The following is a 19,079-nucleotide window of genomic DNA, read 5'->3' as shown; positions in this document are numbered from 1 at the left end:
ACTTTTACCTTAAACAATGAGGGGAATTAGAAACTATCACATGCACAGTTTTTTAAGCTAACAAAGCTTATGAAGGTTCAAGAAGATGTCTAGCAACTTTTTTTCAGAGGCTAAGAGAAGGATAATATATATCTGCATACTTCTGGAAGGAGACTGGAGAAGGTTCTGCTTTGGGGTAAGGTCACAACATCCTTTTTGTACATATTTCCTCGAGGACATCTGGGATAGTATCAGGTATGTCTGCAACCTCCCATTCTCAGGCACGATGCCTTAAGGTAACAGGATGTAAACAGGATTCATCCTGGGGGAAATCACGGCTTTCATACATCAGAGATGTACAACTGTACCTTTCAATTTACATCTTAATACTCATGCTAAGGAAAATCAGCTTGTGTATTAGCATGTGAATTGAGAGAACACCACAGCAGCAACTTTCATGATCTGGATAGCTTCAAAAATGAATTTCCTTGATCAGGAAGTTTCTGCTGTCAGTCCCTAGCTCACACATACACTATTAATGTAAGCATACCACACGTGAAAGCTTGCAAATAAAGGAAAATGTTAGACAATATTTTAAAAATATTTTCATATTCTTGTGTTTATAATGGAAGATAGCTTGTATATTTCAAGGCCCAATTCTGTACTTATGATCAACTCAGAAGACTTATGTACTTATGTACTTATGATCAACTCAGGAACACACACACACACAAAATACAAACATCAGAAATACTTCCTTCAAAACCACTTTTCTTTTTTAACAAATACTTTAATTCTTTAATATTTTTTACAATCCAAAGGTGCACAAACTGGCATTCAAGCATCCATGTAGGCGTACATCCAACCAAACAGCAAAAGTGATGTACTTGGGATAATAGTACATTTTCAAATCCCATAAAATAAATAAGTTAGTTCACATTGTCTTCAGTGCTCACCCGCACCTTAATTTTTACTGTGCTCTTATAGCCTGCTTTAAAAGTTCCAAATCTTTCCGTCGGCCAGCATTCCCTCCGGTGCAACCATATTCTTCCATTTGTAAAGGGATATACTTCTCTATCTGACCTAGGCCCTGTCCTGCAGGACTAGTAAAGAGCTTTATCCAAGATGGTTTAAAGCTTCCTTTGAAGCCCAGAAAGCTGGTGCTCCCTAGAACAGGAATAGAAATACTTCAGAACAGAAAAACATTTTTAGTGATGAACAATATTCATATTACAAAGTTCAGTTCTCAAAATTCTACTGTCCACCAAATTTGCCTTGAAAATGATCAAAACTCATTAAACATAGGATAACAACAACAAAAAAGGAATTTGCACCAAAAATTGCTAAAAAATTATTTGGGGGATTTTAATTTTAAAATGGAACAAACCTGTGTCCTGAAGATATGCTGGTTTTGCAGCTCCTAGAGTCATTAAGGCTTGGGAAATGTTAAGATTTTTTATGTCCCCTCTGGAGCTTAATATAACTATTGACCTGACAGAAAGAATGAAGACGATAGGTTGGTGACTGAGGACACACAGAGTAATAAGATACATTTTACAAAGAAGCAGGGCTCTAGTCGGGGGGGAGCTCTCAGGTACGGAGCTCCGGAAGAGAACCTCTAGGGGGCGGGGCGGTCACGTGGTGAAGCCCCGCCCCCTTCTTTACCCCGCCCTCTGCTTCGATCCTCATTCCGTTTGGGAATGAGGATGAAGCAGGAGGGTAAGTAGCCGGGCCTTCTGACACACTTCCGGTGATGTCAGGGGGCGTGGCATATGCAAATAAGTTATGCTAATGAGTTATGCTAATGAGCTCCGGCAGCTCTTTTTCTACAACAAGACCCCTGCAAAGAAGCATGTTCTTTATTGAATTCTAAAAGGTTGCATGCAGTGGAGTCAGGACATGGTGAGAATATTCTTTGTTATATATGATCTTTTTCTTGCAAAGGCTCTCTCACAACTGTTAAATTGGCAACGTCAGAGTTCATACAGCCATACTGCAGCATCAGTCCTTCTACAGCTTAACTGTCTAGTTCTTTATGAAAGCAAAGAATTCTAAAAGGTTGCATGCAGTGGAGTCAGGACACTGTGAGAATATTCTTTGTTATATATGATCTTTTTCTAGCAAAGGCTCTCTCACAACTGTTAAATTGGCAACGTCGGAGTTCATACAGCCATACTGCAGCATCAGTCCTACAGCTTAACTGTCTAGTTCTTTATGAAAGCAAAGGTACCACTCAGAAAAGTAATTGCAAAAATGTATTTTATGGAACAAGATCTAGGTGACAGGCATTCATATTACTACTTTCCATAAAACTTTCAAAATGTGTTTATTCACAAAAACCAAAGGAAAAAAAAGATTATGAAGTAGATACCACAGCTGTGTTTTGTTGTAGTGGTGGAGGAAAATGCCGGAGCATGCGCATTTGTCATGTACACAAAAATAAAAAACAGTTTGCCGCGGCGTGCGCTTCTTCGTTGCGCGCCGGCTTGTCCTGTGATCGGCACCTCTCCCTTGCCATGGAACCTCCACGGTACCTCCACAGGACCTCCACAGGAGGTCTGATCACGTAACTGCGCAGTAGTTTGCCCTAGGGCAAACAGCCACGCTTCTCCTCTGCAGTTTCCTGCCCGTGTGACCGGGGCCTCAGTAATATACAAGCCAAACATTATAAACTGAAATGAACTTCTATTGAGAGAAAAACCTCTTGCTACTTAAATCCTTTGTGACACAGTACAAACTTTGGTCCCTAGTAGCCTTTTTTCCCGAAGGCAGCAGAGAAGACAAAATACAGAAACAGCTACTGTTTGTTATGGATTTCCTGTAACTAAGCAAGCCAAACAGCTTGCCAAATTCACCTTAGCCAAGTATTCAGTTTAAAGAAATAAAAACAAAATCTTTATGACTGTAAGTCCTTGATATTGTTATATAACAAACCTGACCTGTCTACAGAGACATCCTAAGCAGAGTTAAACACCAATGGACTTACAAGGGTGTAACCTTTGTTTAGGATTACACTGTTGCTAAATTCGTGTGTTCTGACCGCCTGAGATAGGTACTTTATCCTATCTTAACATCTATAACCTTTTAACTACTAAAAAGGAGATTAATAACAGTTTACAAAAGTTATATGGTTGAACACCGGAAACTGGTAGAGCTGCACCTCAGTCATCCAAGATGGTCTCTAAACTGCAGTTTATTAATACAGATTATTTAACAGGTGGTAGCGGAACTGCTAAAATTATAGTGCACGTTAGGGTAGATTTAATCCTAGTAAATCATTTTGTAATTCTCTTTACCAATAATTCCTAGTGTATTGTAGAAAGCAGACTCCAAATACAAACATGGAGACTAGATTAGGAGGTATCTGCTACTAATACCACCTTCTTATGGAACCACAAATACACAAACAGCATTCAATTTATATAGTGTTTCACTTAGTTATTCATGCTCTGGGTTTATAAAAACGATAACAGTGAATACAAGCAGGGTGGTGTGTATGCCACATTTTCAGAACCACTCTGTGCAAAACTCTAATACTAAGTGTGAGAGTCTCAATTTGTTTACATTCCTAAGAATCAATTTTCTAACTCTTATGTCTGAAAACCTGATCTTCAAAATACATAGGTTGGTGAATTCTCAGAAATCACCAACCGAATTCAGAAGATAGGGCTTCAGTACTCTAGTAATTTCACACACACCCCTTACGTGGCTAGATAAAGCAAAATTAGGTAAAATGAGCAAATATATGCATGTCTGATTTTAATTATTTATTTATGTTGTATAATCCAAATGTTATTGGCACAGAATTTAGATCTCTGCGATCCAAGGCCATGAATGAAACTGATCAACTTTTATACCAGAATATAAAGCTTTCTTTTGTAATTTCGAATACAAAGGGAAATGCAATGAACAATTCACAGCAAAAATGCATATCCCTTAATTAGTTTTTAACACTATTATGACAAAGCACCTCTGCACACTTTAACTAAACAGAAAAGTCTACATGCAATGCTCACTGAAAATGCTATTATGAAGGTGAAGGGTTTTCACTGCATCATGTACCTTTGGGGAATTCCAGTTTTTATATGTTCTTCTAGTTTCTTGATGTCTAGTTCAGGGAAAAATGTTTTTTTTGTTACTTGTCCAGCACAGGCATCAATAACTACGGTGAGTATACCGACATCTTTGAATGGAAACTTGATGCCATTGACCTGAAATGAGAGTCTTCATAAATCATACTTCCCTTTCCCTCTACAACAGTCATTTGTGAATACAATGATCTGTTATAACTAGCAGTTCCATCCCACTTATCATCATTTGGCTTACAGATGGCTACAGTGTGCTTCTGGCAATCAACAATTTTCTGTCTCGCTCTTCAAAAATTCTGCTGATGGGAATTCCATGGCCTCCGAAGAACCTTGGCCTAGCCTTTTTTCTGTTCACATTATATTACAGAAACCACCATCAACTGTACCATGCCAAATCAACAATCACCTTCTGAGCCATGTCATAGTAAGCTAATCATTCTTTTTCTTAGTCTTACTAAAAGGAGACCTCCACTGTCTCCAGTGAACTGTCTGCTCTCTTTAACTAGGGTTAATTAAGGAGACTGGTTATCAAAAAATAAAACAATTTGAATTAATTGGGTGAATTTCTATCATACCATGCATACTATTTACAATGTATGTTTTTATACTCAGAGGGCTCAAGACTCTAATAGACCATCACAACCCATGCATTAAACAACTATAGGACATAAATACTAATTAAAATTCAGATTCCCATGGATAGTTGCATACCTTCACTTCCCAGCCTCACAACTGGTGCCCTAATGGAAAACTGGCAGAGCAGACCAAGAACTAATGTTATATAACTATAGTTAAACCTCTACAGCAGAACATCAACATGATAATACTGCTTTATTTCTACAGCATCAAAGGGTGGTGTCTCACATCATATGGACTAGTATCAACATGAAGTTAAAAGAAGGCCAACAGAAAGATTACAAAAATACTCACTGAAATAGAAGATTCTTTTTTCCTTTGCAACTCTTCTTTATTCAAGGTCTGAATTTCCACAAAGAGGTAGGTTTTATGAGGATGACTGGTAAATACCATCTGAACAACATAAATACAAGTAAAAGTAGTAAGAAATCTGAGGAATTAGTTGGAAACAAGAAGATAATTTAAACTATTATCCTGAAGAAGTTTTATTCTCAAGTTCAAAAAAGACATGTATTACCAACATAATAAAACAAAAAAAGAGCAAAATTACTGTCTGGTCAAAGCACACACACAATTTTTTTTTTTCCTGTGAACAGATAGAAGTGTTTGTTTGAGGTTCAGTAAACTGCCTCTTTTCCTTAAAAAAGTTTATGCACCTCTTATGTTCTGGGACAGTATTGAGTTACAGATGAGGCAAACTCTACTGGCTGAGTCCCAGGATCTAACTCTGGCCAGTTCTACTAAATATCAACTACAATCTCAAAAATAATTCCAATAATATCAGAGAGATGGAAAGTAAACAATTACATGCTTAAACTTATGAACATCATTTTCTAGTATTATGCTCATTATTTGCTAAGCATGTGGATATCTGTATCTCATTACAGAATGCACTGATCCATCTGTAAGTTCTTCAAATGCCACACACTGGCATGCCTTATTAAATAACTATTTTAAGGTTAACTATAAATGTTTTTACGCAATAGTCTGGATATAAAACTGTGAGATTTATGCCAAATAACTGTATGGAATTTTTTTTACATTATACAAAAAAGGGGACAATTTTTCATGTTTGCTAGGAACGTGATACTTATGCATTTTATTGCTCATTTTAGGTAGCTAGAATTTCGACCACATGGAAGCAATTAATACAATCATACTAAACCTCAGCATTCATTTCTAAGAATTGAAACCAGTAAGCAGGGAGGGACTGTGACTCAGTGGTAGAGCAACAGCTTGGCATGCAGAAAGTCCTAGGTTCAATCCTCAGCATCTCCAATTTAAAGGATCAGCAAGTAGGTGAGGTGAAAGACCTCTGCCTGAGACCCTGGAGGGCTGCTGCCAATCTGAGTAGAAAATTTTGACTTTGATGGACAGAAGAACCAAAAAAAGCAGTTTGGGGCAGCTCCTGAACCAAACCGACCCAAAAGCTCCCCCCTGAACCGAGCTGTTCCAGTGAGTTTGGTTCCCCCTTCTTCCCAGCCATGGCAAGCTGTCGTTGGGATAAAGGGGGCAGGGACTGCCCTGGAAGGGACTTCCCTTCCACATTTTTCCTGGCCATAGCTCACTGGGGCCAGGAGAAAGGGGGAGGGGGAGGCCCAGGAAGGGTTAAATGGCTGCTAGCCATTTAACTCATCATTTTCGCTTCCTCCCACTTCAAAGGTGGAGGAGCAAAACCAAAGAGTTTAATGGCTCACAGCCATTTAAACTTAACAGCTGGGCAAGTCCACCAGTCAGCTGTTAGGTTTAAATGGCTGTGAGCCATTTAAACTGTCAGTTTTGTTTCCCCCCCTTTGAAGGGGGCGTGTGAAACTGAAAGGTTTAATGGCTCACAGCTGTTTAAATCTAACAGCTGAGTGGGTCTGCAAGTCAGCTGTTAGGTTTAAATGGCTGGCAGCCATTTTAACCATTGGTTTCGCTTCCCCCTGCTTCGAAGGGGGGGATCGAAGCCAAAGGGTTTAATGGCTCGCAGCCTTTGAAACCTAACAGCTGGATGGTGGACCCTGTGCCACTCAGCTGTCAGGATTAAATGGCTCACCTCAAACAATGGCCACAAGTTTGGTAAATGTTTGGGGAAGGTGCCTTCCCTGCACATTGGTTCGCGAAAGTTTGGGCTGAATTTCAGTTTGTGCCCATCCCTAGTCTAGTCTAGTGGTTTCCTTGGGTTTCTTCTCTCACTTCTTTCCCCTCTGGACTTTTTGATATGTTCTTTATCCCAGCCTTCTTCCAAGGACCTCAGGCAGTGCACAAGTTCTCCTGTGTAATTTTTCATTCACCTTGTGAGAGAAGGCTGACACAACAAGACGGCCCAAAGTCACCTTAATTGCTTAACAGGGATTTGATCCCAGGTCTTCCTAGTCCTAATCCAATGCTCTCAACACTGTACCACACTGGGTCTCCATGTACTCTTCCCTCTGCCCACTAGACAATTAGGCCACCTCATTTTTCTTCCTTTAAATCCTGCCCTATTCAACTGCTTCTGCAAGTATTCCATCACCATGTTGGAAAATCTTGGACATAACTACAGGAGGCTAAACCTTAATCATTCATAACACTCTCAGTTCTGTGTTCTTTTTTCACCTGAGCTGCACCACATTTTTGACAGGAAGCTGTAGCTTTTGTGGGCATTCTCTTCACAACAGTTGGCTGCTGGGCATACTTTGGATAAGTGTTTGTCAAGCAGTTACTGACAGCTGTTGATCGGAAGTTAGCCTGAATCTTGACTCTTTCACATCCCTGAGATGAACAGTAACTATGGCCATCCCTGTGATATTTGGCACGAAGAAACAGAAACAGCAGCCTGCAGATGAACACATATGTGGGGGAGTAAAAAAACCAGTATGAATTATTGCAAAGCCAGCTATGGGAGTACTGTAATTTATTTCACACAATTCTTCACTAAACCTTATTTTCTACAATGCTGTTTAAAATCTGCTTCACTTTCTAAATATTCCATATTTAACACATATAAATAAACACTCTGTTATTAAAGTGATGTGCTAACAACAAGAGCACTACCATTACTGGCTGAATGACTAAGTTGGAAACACAGACCTCAGTAGCCACCCCCTCATCCCAAAATACAAAGTATGCATGTCAGTTTGCCCAATAATCCCTGGATGGTTCTCTATTAGGACTGTACCAACCACAATGACTTTACCCCCTACCCTCAAGGTGCCAGTAAGGTTTGTAGAAGTCATCAGAGAGTAGCAGGAACCAGTGTGGCTTGCAAGTGTGACATGCCGATGCACTGAATATAAAAAAGAACCCTCTGATCTGGAAGCACCTTTTGGAGTCAACCTCAAACTTTAAATGTAAGGGAAAAAACAGTAAGCCACCTTTTCCTCTCTTTCAACAAATAGTTAGATGACCTCCAGCCATACATATTCACTTTGTAGATGCCCATCCACACTGTCATTTATCTTACCCATAAAAATACAGGCAATTTTTTAGCAAGCAAAACTCTTAATCCCTATTTCAGTCCTCTTCAGAACTCTGAAAAAGGCTTGCACAGAATACCATACTTTAAGATGGGTAATAAATTACATGAACAGAACTCAGAACAGCCTACATTAAAGTAAGCTTTGGGAAAATGACAACATGATGAGTCACTCCATTTATAAAGAGAAGTCATACAGATTCTGTATTACACTCAAGGTACAATTCCTGTCTTCAAGAGCTGGGCCAACAAGTTATGCTACAAAGGTTGGATTTTTAAAAATGCTGGATTTAAAAAAATGCTGACTCTCTATAGGCAGCACACAAAATAAAATAAATTGTATAAAAAGTGAAGATGAAGTTTAAATGTTAAATATTATTCTTTGGATATGCTGAGGATCTACCCAGTGCTGTTATCGAAGTAGAAAGTTTTCTCTGTTTGCCTCTTCTGCAATTCTGCCATTGAAGAAACAGGTACGTAGTCTTCCACACTATAGTAAGCGGATGCCTGCCTTTGGAATACATCAAAGGTAACTTGAAAAGAGGTATCTGGTGGGTAACAGATGCCTACCCGAATCCAGTCATTCCTAGAAGCAGAACAAGACAATATTTCTATTACTGTCTACTACTATTTCTTGTGCTTATGCAACATTATCATGTAACAGTGTAAATATGCCAAACATGACAAAATTGACTGCAGCCACCCTCAGATCCCTGCAACAAGATGGCTGCTTTTTTGTATCCCCTGTTCTAGATGAAGCTGCTGTTCCCTTAAAGGAGCAGGGTCATAGCTTGGGTGCTCCTAGACCTGGGCCTCCTGTTGGATAAATAGATGGCAGTGGTGGCTTCAAATGGGGAGTCTGCTGCAGCCCTTCCTGGACAGAAATGATCTTGCCACTGTGGTGCATACCATGGTAACATCTAGATTGTATTACTGCAATGCGGTCTATAAGGGGCTGCTCTTGAAGACTGTCTGGAAGCTATAGTTGGTGCAGAACACCGTGGCCGGAGTGTTGATTTAAGTGGATCATAAGGACCATATCACCCCAGTCTTGTTTCAGCTACACTGACTTCCAATTTGTTTCAAGTTTAATTCAAGGTGCTCGTATTGACTTGGAACCAACATACCTTAAGGACCACCTTCTCCCATATGAACCTACCCACTCAGTCTGGTCATCCTTGGAGGCTCTGCTCCAGTTGCCCCTGCCATCTGAGGCCAGACAGGTGGCGACCTGAGAAAGGGCCTTCTTGGTTATGGTACCAAAACTTTGGAATTCCTTCCCCAGGAAGATTTGCCTGTCTCCCTCTATCAGTGTCTTTTGCCAGCAGGTGAAGGCTTCTTTGTTTCATCTGGCATTCCCCAAAAAACAAGTTCGGTCCTCCTACTGTTTGTTTATGTGTTTTTAACTAAATTTTGTATTTTAACTGTATTTAATTGTTTAAATGCTTTAATGTTTTTATGGTCGCCATCTTGTGGACCCTGATTGGTAGGAAAGGAGGTATATTTTTTTAAAAAAAATAAATAAATAATAAAATAAACTGGAAATAACAGAACTGGCTATGACTGAACAGAAGAGATCTCACAACAAGTTCCCCTAAACCAAGGCCTTGTAATACTCTGTGAGACCACGCTCCTTTTTGAACATTTGAATGTTTTGGTCCCAACAAGATAGTTGGCATACAAGACAAAATACATTTTTATTCTGCGTGGAACTAAGAAGATAAAGGCTGTATTTTTTTGCCTGCAGAAACCCTACTGAAATGACATGGAGTGGCTAAAGTACACTCGATGGCTTGGTCTGGAGAACTTCAGATGGATTGTGGCACTAAACAACTTGACTTTCTGTTTGAATCCACCTTTATATCCCACTTTTCCTATTTAGACAAGTAAACAGATTAAAGAAAACCAATGCACTAAACCTCATTGACAACACGTGTAAATTAAACCAATTAAGTTTGCATTGATAGTTGTTTCAGGAACAAAAATTATTTTTCATTAAAATGTAGGTTCTTTCTTTTGCGCTTTGTTCTCAGAGCAGCTCTGTTTGAAGCAAACTGTATGATTTCACTGCAAAAAACTAAAATGAAAACTGTACTTCCCTTGGCTTTGTTACAGTGATGAAAACTTATCTATAGCAATTAATTTTTTTTTTAGGACTTCGGTACACTATTCTTCTGAACCCAAAATGAAGCATCAAAAGAAACATACTTGTTGAAGTTAATGAGGTAAAAGAAAGTTGTTTGTGGGGCATGTCCATTCCAATGCACCGTATAGCCCTTCTGAAGCATCACAACAGGCTGGTATTGCTGGAAAGCAGCTCTCTGATTAATACCTCGCAATATCATAGGGTTGTGAGGGTATTCATCACGCACCACACTCATGTTGAGACTCTGAGGATTCCATGTCTGCACATATACCTAAAAATAAAACAAGAGTTAGAAAGAAAAAAAAACACTTTAAAAGATAATGATTACTTCAACTAAAAACAATACAAATGAAAAGGAAGGAGACACAGTCTACACCCTAACATGTCTGAATAATTTGGTGCACATCCAAGTTCAGATAAAAATCCCGTTTACACTGGATTATATGAGGAACTGAAATGACAAATTGAGACAGAGAGCATATAAGCAAAGGCTCAGTTCAGATAAATGGAAAGGAACAGCAAATTTATGGAAAGCACTCACCCCTCTTGCCCACGTCACTTCCTTCTCCATTTCCTGTTTATAATTAACCATGTTTGAATCACTGAACTATGGTTATTGATTGCCTTCCAAATCAAGGAGTTCTGATTCTGGTTTAGAGACTAAATACTAATGATAGTTTGTCAGTTCAGATACCAACACACACTATGGTTAGTGCTAAACAGGAAACAATGCAGAAAGGCAGCACAGAAGCAGCAGAGTAAGAGCACAAACCAGTAGCCCATAAGGCAGTATAAACAGAATCCCTTCCTCACTCACTTTATTACTTATAGCCAGCCTTTCTCACTGTGCAGACTACAGAATATATAGACTACAGAATTATAAACAGACTACAGAATTATAAACAGACTACAGACTTCAGAATTATAAACAGAATCCCTTTCTCACTGTGCAGACTACAGAATATAATGCAAACACCGTAAGAATATCAATGAACAACATAATAAGACTAGTATTGTAGAATTAGAAAATAATCTGAACAAAAACTGTCTTCCAGGATAACTAAAATAGCTCTGGATTTTATGTAAACGGGGAAGACTAAAAAAGGTTAGCAAGTGGAAGAATTTCTGCACAGACTAAGGGCAAATCCAAAACAAAACAAAAAAAAGCAACCCGTCTAAATATTATCTGAAGGCTAGTGTGACGTTCAAAAGGATTTAAGCGCTTCTATTATATTAACTGAAAGATCACACAGACAGCTATTATTTCAACACAAGAACAGTTCATTCCACACCCAATCCTACATTTGTGGAAAACATCTTTCTCCTAAACTCTCTGCTATTATCTCTGAGCCTACTGATTGGACTAAATAAAATAATATATACTCTTTTTAAAAATTTGAGAAAATGGAAGAGAAAACTTTTGCTGTTCATGTTCTAACCACAAAAATTTACAATGACATCTCCTTGAACCTGAGCATAGCTCCCGCTGCAGATAACTCCATTCCACTTGGTCTCATTAATACAGTCTGGGTGTTGAATCAAGTAGTTATCCATTCTGCCAATGTAAGTGTCCTTGTATCCAGTTACTGATCCATCTACATCATGGAATATAGAATTCTTGTCACCATCAAGATCACAATCCTCAAACCAAGGACCGAGTTTTCCAAAAAAGACTTTTAGAGAAACCTTAGAAGACAAGAAGAACATGAGAGACATGAACACATGCAGCTGCCTTATACTGAATCAGATCATTGGTCCATCAAGGTCAGCATTGTTTCCTCAGACGGGCAGCAGTTGTGCAGGGTCTCAGGCAGAGCTCTTTCACATCACCTACTGCTTGGTCCTTTCAACTGCAAATGCCAGGATTGAACCTGGGACCTTCTGCATGCCATGCAGATGCTCTACCACTGAGCCACAGCCCTAAAGCAAATTCAGTAGCAGTAATTTTTTTTTGTTAAATTTGGTAATGGAGATGCATTTGTTTGGGAAGCAGTTGTTTGGGAAGCATGGAATGATATGCACCAAATCCGTTATTAGATCTGTGGAGAAATACATTGTAATGTGGAGGTCTGGGCTGTACAAAACCTTCACTTTTAATTTTCAAAAGTTCTTCTCTCTCTTGGCACAAAACAGGCAGGAAGGGGGAAGTTGACTGATCTCCAACCTCACCTAGTAATGCTTGTGAAATGCCAATAGCTTCCCTAGCTGAAAACAATTAAATAGTCATCTCACACCTCCAACTAGAAGCTGACACCAAGAAGGGGACAGAGTCTTGGGAGATGGAAGAGGCTAGAGTGTATCTTCCTGGAGATTTCAGGAAAGGCCTCTTTGCCCACAGGGTGGGGAAAGAGAGATAGTGAATCCCTTGGCACGAAGAGGGAAGGGTTCTCTTTGGCTAATTCCATCTAGGGAGAAGGAACTCTCACACCAAAGCTCCATCTGAAGGCCACCATTCCCATGCAGGAAGGACTCACATTGACTGCCTGAACAAGGACACCATGGTAACAGGGAGCTTTTATAGCACTATAACTTCCAAGTTAAAGAACCTGCCTTAGAATAAGATCAGCTAGAGCATGCACAGAGTAAGAAAGAGGAATTACGTGCTTACAACTTTCTTTTGGATTTCTTGCTCTCTGTTGCTGTGCTGAGAGTTCATGTGTGGACATTTTATTTTTAATAAATGCTTTATCATTGTGAATGCTGGTAGTTGTTCTCTGTACCACACAGACCTCCACCATTCGAGCATACTATTTAGAATGGATGCCAGGAGAAAGGGGACAGGTGGCAAATCACTATTACCCAGTGGTGCATAAATACAGTAAACAGATCCCACAGTAACCAGTTGCTGGACAGTTGGAGACACGGGCATGAGGTGGGATCTTACAACGGCAATGCAGTAGAACAAATTTAGAGTCCAGTGGCACCTTTGAGACCAACAAAGGTTTATTCAAGGTATGAGCTCTCATGTGTAAGGCACACTTTTTCAAATGCAGAGAAGAGCAGCTAGTCTCTCAGTGGGTAACAGCCTGTTGGTGGCTGCAGTACCAATAGAGGTGGAGAGCAGTACCAAAAATGGGGGACGGGAGGGAAAGTCGAGAGAGTGGTGTGTTGCCAAGCAGAGACCTGGGAAGCCACTGGTGCCTAGGCGTCTCAGAGGTCTGGATGGAGCAGTGCCCACAGGGTCTGTGGGACTATTCTGCCACAATATCTTATTCAATCATTTAGCTTCAACAGCATCTAAAGCAAAAAATGTCCTGGAAACTATGGGAAACAAAGGCATGAGGCGGTGCCTTACAATGACAATGCATGGAAGGGTAGCTGGTCCTCTCAGTGGGTAATTCCTACAAAGGCCAGGTGGTGGCAGCAGTACCAAAAAAGCCAGAGAGTACCACTCTGAGGGTTGGGAGAGCTGGAAGAAGACAATGGTACAGGATAGCACACATATACAAATGAAGTCTGAGAGATAAAATTAACCCACCATTACCTCCAAATAGTAATCCCACCCCTATTTTAGTACTTCAACCATAAAACTTACATTTTTACCAAACTTCACTAAGGAAATATTGTTTTTGGGTGTCATTTGCCAGGTGTTTTTCAACAGAAATCCAATGGCACTGGTGAATCTATCTGAAGTTGGCACAAAATTGTTAAATGTGCATCTAGTGAGATGAATAGGTCCATCATAAATCTGAAAGCCTCTGATAGGGAATGTCCTGTTAAAGCATATATATATTTAACAAATACCTTTTTAACCATACACACATTAGCAAGTACAGATCTTTGTAACAGAAGTGGCAATCCTATGCAGTTACCAAATAACAAGTTTGATGTTATCTAAGTGAGGCTTACTTTTGAATAAGCATGACTAAAATTTGGCTGTAAAGGTTCAATATTCATCAATTAAGGTCAGTGAGATACCCTTTTAAATTATGACCAGCTTTGCTTTAAGAAGAGTGCTTACACAGTGTACTGGCAAAGACAAACTTCTAAACAGTATTTATTCTGACCATATTCACATCCTATTTAATGAACTTTCTATTTCTGTTTTACCCCAAGGGCCCAGAGCCCATTCCAGCACGTTAAAACTAGCTGCACAAAATTTAATTTTTGAAGTGAATGTACATGTCAGCCAAGGAACCACAATCAAATTTATAAATTAACTCAATACTTAATTCCAGTTTTACTTCAAAAGCCCTTTATTTAAGGGCACATGCACACATCAGTATCTACTGTAGCTCATTAAATGAGAGTAGGAAGAATACAACTATGAGAAAACACCACAAAGTAGTGGCCAAACTGTGTGCAATTATCCCTCTTTTACACTGTGCTTTCCACTCTAATTCTGCTCGTCCTTATTCCACTCTAAAGACTAACACAAATTGCCCTACAACTTGTCACAGTGCTGAATTATTGGAAATTGGAAAGGGTAAAAGACTTATTTTGCAATATACTTTGCAACAATGGCCTGATGATCTGCACAGAAACATTATGAGCAGAGCAAAGCAAAGCAAATCACAGAAGTGCTGAATAAGCTTATGTTTATGCATCATATTTACTGCATTTAAAAAATGAAAAGAAGAATTATATTTCTGGAAGGGCCACTGTTCTCTTACCGATTTCTAGGCAGAGTGCGATTTTTACTGTCAATTCCTCCAGTCCCCCAGTATTTGTTCTGGCCACCTAAAAAGCCATAATTTTTGCTTTCACCAACAAACAGAGAGTTTGTAATCTCCTGGCTGGAACCTTCATCTTTTGGGAAGCTTCCATCACTATCAAAAATAAATTCAGGAGTCAGTAACAAGATATTTGTTATGACAAGAGGCGGCATTATCTCTTCAGCACCAAAACAAAAGTAATTGGGCCTCTTTCTGGAAATCCTAAATTTCCAAAATCACAGCCTGGGAAACTCCTACAAGATAATGACTCAGCCCTACCCCACCTTCCTGAGTAGATATAAATTAGTTGCCTACCATTTTTCTTCTCACATTGACACAGAGAGTACTCCATCTTTCTGTGTTATACCCCTGAGAATGCCAGTCATAGCTGCTGGTGAAATGTCAGGTATTACAATGCCAAAACCATGGCCATACAGCCCAGAAAATCTACAACTAATAAACTCTGGCCATGAAAACCTTCGACAACAAATCCTAAATATATATATGTATTTTAATGGTAAATCAATACTTGGATCATAGGAAGCCTGTGAATGAGTTGGCTTGGATATTATTTGGAGCCAGTGGCTCAAGAAATCCTTCCATGGCTTTTACTGTTTTCTTTCAGTTCATTACAACTGCACAAACAAAATGTACAATCACATTCCAAAATAAGGAAGACTGGTAAGAAAGCGCAGAAATTAAGCAAAATAACACTAACCTGGCAAAGGTCAGGCCTATTCCATTGTCAGCAAATCTAGAAGGAAAAAAAACATTGTTTCAGAAATCAAGCACTTTGATCTAAACCGAAGAAGAAGAAGAGGAGGAGATTGGATTTACACCCTGCCCTTCACTACCCAAGGACGTCTCAGAGCGGCTTACAAACTCCTTTCCCTTCCCCTCCCCACAATAGCCACCCTGTGAGGTAGGTGGGGCTGAGAGAGCTCTGACAGAAACTGCTCTTTTTCAATAACAGCTGTGCCAGAACTATGGCTTGCCCAAGGTAATCCAGCAGGTGCAAGTGGGGAATCAAACCTGGAACTCCCAGATTAGATTCCACGCACTTAACCACTACACCAAACTGACTCTCTAACAATACAATATGAAGCAAATAAGTTCATCATGCCAGTGATTGTACTAACATACACTGTGACGTTATGCAGACATTAGACAGGACAGCACAAATGGTTATGGTCAGTGAAAATTACTATACTAAAATATTTCTTTAAAAGATTTGTTTTGTAAAAGGAGAGATAGAATAATGCTTTCTTTTAAAAATGGAATGGAAATCAACAGCCTCATCTTACACATATTTATGCAGAAGCAAGCCATACTACAATCAATTTGACCATTTTCCAGTTGGAAACATGCATAAGAATACAGCCTAAATCTCTGAGCAAAGATGTAAACCACAGTGCATGAAAACTAAAAGCTGTATGAAACCTTTTTAGAAGTCTAGAAATGTTTTGCTATTGCATAGTTCTTAGAAACTGCTGTGATGCAACATCAGGAAAAACATATTGTTTAACTTTTAAGTAACTTTTTTCATGTCCATCCTTGGCTTTGCACCAAATTGTTATGAAATTTCCATCTTGGCCTACAAACACACAGCCTCATTCAAAGCAAAGGCAATAATCCTTAATAGGTAAACTTTGATATTTGTTAGCTTTATATTCTCAGGCATTAACAGTAAGACGTTTTACTGGCATAGTTAGCTCTTGCAGTGCTGTTCAAGAGAACTATTTACTTCTAGCACCACACAGATAGTTGATCTTAGGCACTTGCCCAGAGTTCTGGATGATGATGTCCCCTCCTCTGACCCAAGCTCCATGGTCATTGTTTTTGTAAGCTATTAGCCCATCTATCACAGCAGCAACACGGGGCTTCTCAGGATCTGCATCTTGATGGGGCCGGAACCTGGTAGAAGGAAAAGACATCAGAAATGGCTCTGCAAATACTTGCAAATATTTTTATGGCATCCAAAACCACAGTTCAGCAAACAGACAAGATTAGTTTTGCACTGAAACAGAAGCAAAATGTTTCTATCAAGAAGAGGTTGTTTACTTCAAGTCTGGCCTAAAGTGATACCTAATTTCCACTATACAAATGACTCTTTGGAAGCTTCAAACTCTACAAGCAACAATGTGCTGAAGGCAGGCAACTCCAAGGGTTTAACCTAGTAGTGCTTTTTGAAAGACTGTAACGATCACTTGCCACTTTTGGAGCTTTTCCATTTCTTAAGAAGACAAGAGAAAATGGAAGATACGGAAGAGATGGATAAAAGTATCAAATTATCTCTGAGCACACTGATGGTTTAAGTGCTTCTGAACAGAGTACACAGGTAAAGTGTGTATATTCTGAGTCCCCAGTACTGACTGTAATTGGGATAATAAGCAATTATCACTATACAACAATAGTTTCACTTAAAAGTAGCTGTGACTGAACCCAGCAACTCAACAGACAGGAACACAAACAGTTTACTGACCCAGGTTATTAACAAAATTGAAACAGTTAATTTTTTACCTTGCACTGGAGAGAGATCTTCCTAAAACTGGATTAAGAGATCAATCATACAATGAACGCAAGTATCAATAAATAACAGTGTCCTGTATTTAATACACTAATTTTTATTCAGGGAATATATTCTACCTTGCATTGTTGTCCAAACAGAGATACTCCCTTGGGTCTTCAGCACTCGCGTTGGTGGTTTTGACACCTTTATCAATTAATAAACCAGCCTACAATACATGGAATGATAAATTAGGCCTATTCACCTCCAGCTATAATTTATTTCCTTTTTACTCCCTGCTTTTCTCCCCAATGAAGACCTAAAGCAGCTTACATCTTTCTCTACTCCTCCATTTTATCCACACAACAACCCTGTGAGGTACATTAGTCTGAGAGTGTCTGAGAGTGTGTGACTGGTTCAAGGTCACCCAGCAAGCTTCCATGGCCAAGTGGGGATCTGAACCTGGATCTCCCAGATCCTAGTCTGACAATCTAACTACTACATCACGGTGGCTCTCAATTATGCTGTAGGAAACTAATCTGACCAATCACTGTGATACAATATTACACATAATACCTTACAGCTCTTAAGTACTCTCCTCTAATATGAAATAGAAGGCATAGGATTATATTCTTGAACAGAGCTTGGAGTTTATCCAGACTTAAAGAAACCAGGATATTGCAACATTACATAAAAGTAAACATTTCAGAATGCCCTGTCTTCAAGAGATCAAAGTCAGATGCAGTGATATTCTCTTTTTGAACTGGGTACAAAACTAGCTTTCAAATTTCTATATTAGGTCATCACTGAACAAAGAGACTATTTGACAATTCTTTAAATAGATTTTGAGGGCTTAGTTCTCTTTGGGACATTACATCATTATTAATGAGACAGCTTCTATTCAGTCAACTAACAGGAGACTTTTTAGTTTAGAAACAAGCACCAAAAAGTGCCACAAACATTATTATTGTTCAATTTAGTATTAAGTCTGTCTCATGGTAAATTCCACAGAAAAATCCAGGATCGGTTAAAAGCACATTACAGAAATTTAAACTCCTCTTTCCAAGGATGTTTAAGAGGTTTAGTATATCATTAGACATACAAAACGTGATTGTGTTTTAAGGAAATCATTAGAACTCCTGTTCTGGCACACAATCAAAAAATACTGATGTTCTTGGGTCTTCCCAGTGAATTTAAGATTATATGAGGATGAAGAGAGTTAAGGAGGAACTGGCACAGGTGAGAAGCTCTGGAAATTCTATATTTGAATGAAAGAAAAGATGTGTTTCATGCCTTTATTCGACAATGCAGTGGTGACAAGCCAAAAAGAGGAAATGATATACTCAAGTGTTAAATGAATCAAAGTGACTTTTCATAATCTTCAGTAGGTAAAGAGGGAATTAGCTGAAAGGAAAAGGCAGCAAAAGAAAATAGGAGGGTAGATGTTGTGAAGTGTCTGGCTTTACCCCAGGTGTTAAAGTGCAGGTTTGCAGAGTTTCATTTCTTTATATGCAGAGGCAATTGTAGGAGACTATTAGTAAGCATGAAGGAGGAGTGCTCATCAGAAAAGATCCACACACAGATTTCTTTTCTGCAAATGTCCCACAAGCTATTTTCTCTTAGCCAGGTT

At 39.1% G+C, this 19,079-nt stretch overlaps 1 protein-coding gene across 2 annotated transcripts in view; it reads right to left on the bottom strand.

Annotated features, from left to right (window-relative positions):
• Positions 1 to 808: 808 nt before the first annotated feature.
• The window catches only part of TMEM2 (transmembrane protein 2), a 76,620-nt gene continuing 58,349 nt past the window's right edge, over positions 809 to 19,079 (bottom strand). For both annotated transcript variants that reach the window (XM_015406973.1, XM_015406972.1), the window contains exons 12-24: positions 17,590 to 17,678; positions 16,726 to 16,857; positions 15,662 to 15,697; positions 14,902 to 15,057; positions 13,824 to 14,001; positions 11,759 to 11,974; positions 10,351 to 10,559; positions 8,546 to 8,728; positions 7,284 to 7,503; positions 4,998 to 5,096; positions 4,042 to 4,190; positions 1,367 to 1,470; positions 809 to 1,146 (exon numbers count right to left, since the gene is read on the bottom strand). In XM_015406973.1, the coding sequence (XP_015262459.1) occupies positions 950 to 1,146; positions 1,367 to 1,470; positions 4,042 to 4,190; positions 4,998 to 5,096; positions 7,284 to 7,503; positions 8,546 to 8,728; positions 10,351 to 10,559; positions 11,759 to 11,974; positions 13,824 to 14,001; positions 14,902 to 15,057; positions 15,662 to 15,697; positions 16,726 to 16,857; positions 17,590 to 17,678 (1,968 nt within the window). In that variant the 3' untranslated portion in view covers positions 809 to 949. The remainder of the gene's footprint in view (positions 1,147 to 1,366; positions 1,471 to 4,041; positions 4,191 to 4,997; positions 5,097 to 7,283; positions 7,504 to 8,545; positions 8,729 to 10,350; positions 10,560 to 11,758; positions 11,975 to 13,823; positions 14,002 to 14,901; positions 15,058 to 15,661; positions 15,698 to 16,725; positions 16,858 to 17,589; positions 17,679 to 19,079) is intronic.

This window comes from Gekko japonicus, unplaced genomic scaffold (genome assembly GCF_001447785.1).
Source record: "Gekko japonicus isolate JY-2015 unplaced genomic scaffold, Gekko_japonicus_V1.1 scaffold1623, whole genome shotgun sequence".
In the NCBI taxonomy this organism is placed as follows: Eukaryota; Metazoa; Chordata; class Lepidosauria; order Squamata; family Gekkonidae; genus Gekko; species Gekko japonicus.
The sequence above is the reverse complement of the archived record's forward strand: the minus strand, read 5'-3'. Positions and strand labels throughout refer to the sequence as shown.